General features: G+C 45.6%; 1 protein-coding gene across 1 annotated transcript in view; it reads right to left on the bottom strand.

Annotated features, from left to right (window-relative positions):
* LOC104509721 (CUGBP Elav-like family member 4) overlaps positions 1-8,063 on the bottom strand; it is a 74,928-nt gene that overhangs the window by 32,492 nt on the left and 34,373 nt on the right. Inside the window, exon 4 of the mRNA XM_010151757.1 lies at positions 4,568-4,711. Within this exon, the coding sequence (XP_010150059.1) occupies positions 4,568-4,711 (144 nt within the window). The remainder of the gene's footprint in view (positions 1-4,567; positions 4,712-8,063) is intronic.

Here is an 8,063-nt window from a genome sequence, read left to right as displayed (position 1 = left end):
CTGCAGCCATGTGTACTTTTTCAGAGTGAGGGGAGCAGGGGTTTACCGATGGGAAAGAACTTGCTCTAGGCCAGAGAGCAACTGTTACTGTTGCCTAATTAGCCCCTGTCCCTGCCTGTTTTTACTCACTAGGCCTATGCCTGTCCCCCGCTGCAGGATACATCAGTCCCATGGCTGGAATTTGGCCAGGAGACAGTGGCTAACACTCCCACCCCATTTTTTATGCAAACTTGATTTATGACTTTGATCTTATTTTAAATAATTCAAAAATTAAATAATTTATACGGTATCTGTCACTTTCCAAGGCTCCTTCCTTTGTTCTTGCTTTGCTCTTCTGCATTTTCCCATCTTCCCAACCAAGCCTTTTCGATTCGTACACATTTCCTTTTCTGCGTGGTGGGGCAGCAGGGACAAGAGGCAGCTATTAAATACTTGCCACTTTCTTCATTCCGAGAAGACCTGCAGGAACTTTTGGCACTGTTGGTCATTTGAGTTAGGGCTATACTACTACCATTCATAGCCTGCTTTAATTTTTGCTGCTCATGGTTTAGGGCTTGGCCACACCATTGCTTGCCAGGGTCTAAGAAGGTGTACTGTGCTGCTCTGAGCTGGAGTGTGCGCCTGCAACTTCATTCTCAACTGGCAGAAAATCAAAGGTGGTGGCACCTGGCATCGGTCTCCATCTCTTCAGGCTCAGTTCAGCTCTATTCCTCAAGCTGGCCTTGACTAAAACTGTGGAAACAGCTGCTGATGCCCAGCTGATGTGGATACATAATAACCTGACAACAAAAAAGGCTGGTGTGTGAACTAAAATAAATGATTTCCCCACAAAAGGGGAGACTAAATGAATATGGGAAGATACTAGTGAAATCAAAAACTCAAAACAATAAAAAAATCCTGAAAGAAATTAGTATAGGAGCTCTGATAGATTTAGCGAGCCATGAAATCTGACTTGCCTTCAGCTGCATCCAAAAAGCTGAGGTGGGTACGATGGGACTTCCTGTGTCACTGGAATAGCACGTAGCGCTAGTGCCAAACTTTGTCTGGTCTGCTTGCAGGTGAAACATGAGGAGGGGTGGCAAAAAACACATACAGAGGAAGACCTCTTTTGTTTCCTGACTTTTTGCCTCTGGATCTGAGGCTGCTGAAACCAAAGACTAGTTGCTTAGCTGATGTGACACTGTTGCTGCCATCAAGGTTAAAGCTGCTCACTCTGAGGTGGAGTGGCTCTGAGCTGTGACATGGACATGTGCTGAGCTACAAAAGAGGTGACCTAAAGAGGGGTCGGGACCCAAAGCAGTCCTGGTGGCAGCTCTAATGACCATTAGTCAAACACTGATGGACTGAAACCCTCGCTATCTCTCCCCACTGGTGCTTCTTGCTTTGCATATCCACGGCTGCCCTCACAAACAGCTGCACCCTGTGGGCTTCTGCTGCACTGTCCACCTTTGACGTGCATAAACCTTTTCCCAGGAGCTAATTCAGTCCCGGTGATGTGCATGATGCTTCTCTGGGGGAGATTCAGCAAGCTACCACTGCCTAGGGAACTTGGCAACTCCCTCCTTAGGGACGGACCATTAGAAACTATTGATTAACCCGCTCTCATGGCACTGCATGAGAACTCTTACATGGAGATATCAGTCAAGCTTGGACTGCAGTGGGACAGCTGGGAAAACAGGTTATGAGTACAAATCAGAGAGCAGAGTGTCTCATGCTCATCCTGGCTTTATTACTGAGCACTGAGGCAGTTCTTAAACTTGTGTTACCATCATACCCTTGTGTGAAAGCCCATAGAGAGACAGGGCAAGAGAGAGCTGCATCCCTGAGGGAGAGGGGAAAATAAATAAGACTGATCATCAACTTTAGTTGTACGTGGGGAAATGAGACCAGGGAGTCAAATGATTCACCGAAGGTCACACGACTTGCTGCTGGCAGTGGCATCAGCTGTCATCACTGTCCTGCTCTTGCATTTTCACAGTTTCACCTTCCCTACTCTTGACTTGCCTTAGTTCTTCAACTTCATTTTGGTCTGAATAAAACTTCCCCCCCTTTCCCTCTCCCCCTATCAATCCTTCCATCTCTCTGGCATTTACGAGGTGCCAATCACCCTGATATCTAAGAGCCAGCAGTCCGAGGTGGATTAATCGGGACCAAGGGAACGTCACAGAGCCTCGGTTCTCCCTTCCTTCCCTTTTGTGTGAGTCTGTGAGATGAAGCAGATAGGGAGAGACACAGATAGGGAGGCTGATTGAGAGACAGCATCTGAGCACGCTCTGGGTGTACAGGCACCACACGGAAATGTGATCCCATCATTTAGACAGCTCTGAAGTCCCCTGGGTAATTGGTGTCACCAACTTGTCATATCCAATAGGTCAAGATCTAAAACTTATTTTCCCCCTTATTAGCATATTTACTAGTAAAAAAAAAAAAAAAAGAGGATGGGTCCAATTCTGCTTTCACAGGAATCAATAGGAAAAACATTCATTAGTTTCAAGTGGACAGGGAGCAAACCCAGGAATTGTTTTCACCCTTCCTTCAGTGATAAATCCTCACACATGCACCTACTCTCACAATATGCTGTACTATCTGGTGAGAAATAGATGGATAGAACTTTTGAGGTGTAAAGGGGCATACTGCATCCTCTTTTATATCAGTATAAACCTAGGCTGGCAATTAGAAGAATTACTCTAGATTTAAAATGATGCGAGAAAGGTTTTTGTTCCAGAGCATCAGGACAGTGGTGTCCTTAACACCTCTCCATCTTCCTGGTCAATGCCTGTAGCGTGACTCTGGAACCACATCTCCTGCCTGACATCCTCTGCAGATGTTTGTCCTGAGCTGCCCAGGGGTTGCCTCCTGTTAATTCCTCTGGTAAGTGGGGGCACAGATGCTGCATCTCACTGCCAGGCTGCTGGCCACTGGCCTGGGCTCAGCTGTAATTTACAGTCTCTTTTACCCTTCCTGCAGCCTTTCCCAGCCAGGATGACAATTAAACACAGCCAGGCTGGGGAGGGCACAGCTCTTTTATTGTGTGAGCAGGGAAGCAGGAGACAAAAGAGGAAAGATTGTCTTTGACTGGGAATAAAATTGAAGAATGCAAAATGGAAGGAAAAGGAATTTGTCTATTAAGGAGAAAATGAAAAATGCCCGGAATAGCACAAGGAGGTGCATCTGGAAGAAGGGGAATTTCTGTGGAGCTCTACAGCACTTCCTTGTGACTCTCTGTTGCTCATACAAGTGGTAGGCTGGGTTTACCAAGTGTTCAGTGAGGCACATGACACTCTGAGTGGAGGACAGAAATTTCTGGGCCCCCAAGATAAAAAAGAACATGTGGATGTGAGGGGAAGTCCATGATGCCAATGCATGAGAAGGAAATAGGCAGGGGAGAAAGCAGAACCTTGCAGTCAATGTACTGGGGGGAGCACAGGTACACTGGACTGTGTTTCCTCTGTTACCTAAGGGAAGTTATTCAGAGGATGTTACTCTGGGAAACAGGATTAATGGTACTTCACTCCTGCACACAAATCCAACACAGAGTGCAAGAGGGCATGATTTTACCACTCAATGGATGAAGCACCTAGATGCCCTGCCACTGCCTGCAAGTGTTCCTGTTAAAACTGCTCCGGAGAAGGCAGCCAAAGTCACCAGGGAGTATGGTGTCTGCCTGCAGCAGGGATGCCCTCTGCCTTCCTCTGAAATGTCTGGTGGACAGACCAAGTTACCTGAACCTGATCTTGTTTTGCAGGTCCTTGTTAACTGTAGAACAAGGAAAGGTAGTAATGCCAGAGGGCTCCATTTCAGGGCTTCATCAGGAGTACAGTTATATTTTGTCAGGGGCCCGGGGTCAGAGTTAGATATGTAAGTAGGATACCTTAAGTTAGACAGTACAGCAGTGCTTTCAATAGCAGATGAATTTTCCCAGTGTGCTCAAATTATACTGTTTTGGGGACCCAGGACTGTATGCGTTTGTATATCTCCTTATCCTTTTTAGTACTAACTGGTATGATTTCACTTCTGCCAACAACTGCCATTTTATCCAGTGACCACTCCTAAGACACCCACAATGACACATGGAGCAGCAGGGACCTGGACAAATGGAGCAGAGAGCCATGTTCCCTGTTCAGCTCAATCTGTGCGATCTGGTAGCAGAAGAGGGCCAGAAAGACGTTTGTGCCCTCACAAACCTTCTCTGGCACCAGATAGTGCTGACGTGGGACAGAGAACTAAGATGATCTGAATTCAGGCCAGTTTTGTCCAAATCCTCAAAGGGCAGTTTTGTTTAGATTTGACTGTTTACACCCCATAGGAAGTGTCTTGCATGAGTACACACCTGATCACGGTTTGGTTACTGATAGAAGCATGTGCTACACCTGAGGCTTGCCCAGGAGATGCCCTGTCCTACCGCAGATGGCATCACTCTGTTTGCTCCCATCATGTAACTGGTTTAATGGAGAAATCACTGGTTCCTCCTCTGTGTAGTGGTTGCTCTGCTTGCGTGTGCTTTCACGCAGTTCTAGGAGCTACCCCTGTTCCCATAAACATGCATAGAGCCTGTGTCTATACTTACTGCCTGTGCATAGGCGCCATATGCTCCAAATTGGATGGCCATGGGGTTGAACATGCCCATTTGTCCTGCCATTTGCTGCATGCGTCTCATTGTACGTTCCTTGTCCGTGTCTGCAAACTTCACCACCAGGCTTGAAGAGGCTCCCTGCAGGACAGGGAGCAAAAGGAGACACACAAGGGAATTAGTCTGATACACTTTGGTTTATGCAATTCATACATCAAACATGGGTCTGGTAGCATGGGATCCAGCTGCCACTGTTTCTTGCCATGCAATCTCTCATGCCTTTTGAAATGGACCTTTGCAAGCATCTGAGAGCATTAGGAAGGTAGTAAAGGACCCTGAAGGGTGAATGACTGAGGCCAGCAGTGTGATTCCTAGTTTCCTCCAAAATTCAGATTTCCAGGCTGTCATTAATGTTCTCTCTACCAAAGTTGTTACCTTATTCTCTCAACCCATATAAAACCTTTGGCCCATTAGCTATCATCAGGACAAAGTTCTGGACTCAGTGCAGCAAAATGTAGAAGATTTTTCTGGATGGATGTGGTGGGATTTGTAAAGCCATTTATTTTGATGGATTGTGTTCACTCTGTGCATGCCAGATCCCCTGAGCTGGATGACCCTTTCATACTGCCTTGTCTCGTAACCCCCACGTACAGTGAGAAATCTGTGCCCAGCTTTGGCGCCAGGATTCATTATGCTGACCAGATTATATGTCACATCACAAAGCAGCATCTTTTCAGCGCTGTTAAACTAGGTGAGCAAGTGATGGACCTGAATTTCCCCCCATGAACAGTAGGAAATAAAGGCTACCACATAAAAGCCATGTTTAATGTTACACTTTTCCAGGAAAGCTTTACAATATTTGGGTTATGTCTGCATTCCATAACAGTGTTGGACTACTGAGGGTCGTCAGAAGGGACTGCAGAAGACTGTGAAAAATATAGAGTTTTTGGGAGTGAAAGAAATCCCTCTTCTCCCCAACATGAGATTGAAGGTCAGTAACTGTGATTCTTAAATTTGTGATAGGAGGCAGAGATGGGAAGAAATAGATCTGCTTAGGAGAGAAGCCTGTGATATTTTCCTGTCTGGATCCAAGGACATCCTAACTTCATTGGTTGGTTGATTCCCCACAGTGCCGTTTCCCTCAGGGAAGAAGGGTGCAGGGGAGGGGGATCCAGCAACAGCCCAGACAGAAGGCAGGCAGTTGCCTTGGGAGCTGGGCTGCCTCAAGCCGGGGGAGATGGGCAGGTGAGCTGTCAGGAGACTGACAAAGCAGCTGAAGTCATTGCGCTCCCATGGTACGCTTCCCTTTTGACACACTGGTATTTGCTGATGGAAATATGGTCAGTGGGGAAATTGCCAGCTGAGCCTCTGGCCGCAGCAGTAGAGGAAGACCAGCTCCACACCCGAGCAGTTGGGCTGTTGTGGGGTGCTCATTCTTCTAGCAGAGGTGGGATTGCACAGCAGGAGTGTTATTAACTGGCTTTCACACCCCTGTGTATATGTAAGCAGAAAAATATAGTCTTGTTGAAAGCAGAGGTGCTCTGCTACAAATTGTGAATAAAATAAACTGCAGTAAATTGCAGTATGGACATACATATATCTAACTCCAAGCTATGAATATTCAATAGCCTCTCCAGATCCTCAGTTATGAATAAAGACTTGAGGAATTAACTTGCTAAAAAATAATACCCCACAATCTAAGGCCACACAATGAGCGATGTTCCCCTGGATTAGCAGCCTGTTCAGGGAGAAAGTGATTTTCGTTGGCAAAGAATCTTTCTTTTTGACCTGTTAGTCTCCCTCTAATAAATCTATAACCTGTTCAAACAATGTGGTGAAGAGCAAAGGATTGAAAAAAGTGCTTCAGAAAAACAAAGGGATGGGGAGAGAGATGAATGCGTTATTCAAGGGTGGAGAGCAGACTTCAGAAGTTATTATAAGAGCAAATGAGAAAGGGCGGGTGGAGAAAAAAAAATCTAGCCAAAATTCCCCTGCATTTCTGCTCAGCACTGGGGGACTTTTCATTTTTTTAAATCACATGATGTAGTTATTGATCCTTCCCCAAATCACACTCTTAATTGCAGCTCATCGACAAATGAATATTTTAATGCATACATTTCCTGCTAATTATCACCTGGACCAGTTCTTAATTAGATTTCAACACTCATTTAATTAACCCTGATCCAAGAGACTGTTAGGTAACCTGAATCTAATGATTTAAACCTATTCGCAGCTGTACTGGGGGGAAGCACTGGTCCACAGCAGATTGGGTTGTTCAGAGCTGCTGCCGTGATTTGCAGAGCAGAGGCTGCAGCATGGTGGGCACAATGCAGTATGAAGGATTTTGAAACTGAATGAGGTGAATGAGTATTCATCTCTGCAAATGGGTTTTGAAGATGTGACCTGCTGTAGTTAGCAGGACAGAAAAGTGTAAATAAGTTGGTGTCTTCTTCCTTCCCCTTTTCTTTCTCTCTCTCTTTGCCCTGGAAGACGTAGGGCCAGAGAATTGCCTCAGGAAATTGCTGATGTCTCACGCTGCTGAAAACCAAGCTATTATTGTAGATGGCATCATGAAAACATGGGTAGCCTGTACATGAAGTTCTTGCCCCTGGAGTGTTCTTCCCTCCTGATGTGAGTCGTAGTGACTGCACAGCAGCCGTTTGACCCAATGGGATCTAAGACTGCCTCTTACGAGATGTTTTTCTGGGTTGCCTGTCACAGCAGGACTTCAGGCCTCTTTGAACATCACTATCACATACTCAGGGCACAAAGGCCATTGGCAAATAGGAGCAAGTTAGAGAACATGCTACAAGGAAATAGGAAAAAATGATTTTTTTAAAGTGTGTTCTGCAATGGGATGCTGCCTGTATGTGGTTAAAGATACACAGGCAGTAGAGATGCTGCATTGCTCTTGAATATGAAGATTGACCTTGGGATTGATGCCTTATATATGTGGTTCCTCATGTTCAGCTGTTCCATGAGATCCAAAGGAAATCAGGCAATATACTCTATTAAATCACAGAGTGCAAGATTCCTAGCAGAGGAGCCAAAGCTTCACCTGCAGCAGCACAAGCCTGCTTTCTGCTCCATTGACCCCCACTAATCCAGTGGATAAAATTAAAAATGCCCCAGAACGGGCCAGATTTTCCATGGGGTAAAAAACAAAGAGCCCTTCATCTGCACTATTTATTGCTTCCGCAAGCAGTTAAACGATGGTGTAAATCAGCCGTTGTCTGCTGACAACGGCAATAGGTCCTGTCTGCTCAGTCATTTATTAGAAATACATAATCTCCCTCTTGCTCTCTCTGGTTGTTGGACTGGACCTCGTATTTCCCTAACCCCAAGGAGAGTTACAGTGGGTAAGTCAATAGTATTTGAAATGTACTTTGAGATCTGTGTGTTAATTCTGCATTTTACTGAGGGAAGTACCTGTTTATTTCTCTACTTTGCAGATCCACAGTCAAAAGAAACTATCATGAAAGTGAGCATTCCT

This window comes from Eurypyga helias, unplaced genomic scaffold (assembly GCF_000690775.1).
Source record: "Eurypyga helias isolate BGI_N326 unplaced genomic scaffold, ASM69077v1 scaffold5715, whole genome shotgun sequence".
Lineage (NCBI taxonomy): Eukaryota > Metazoa > Chordata > Aves > Eurypygiformes > Eurypygidae > Eurypyga > Eurypyga helias.
Note: the sequence above shows the minus strand (reverse complement) of the source record. Positions and strands in the feature narration are given on the sequence as shown.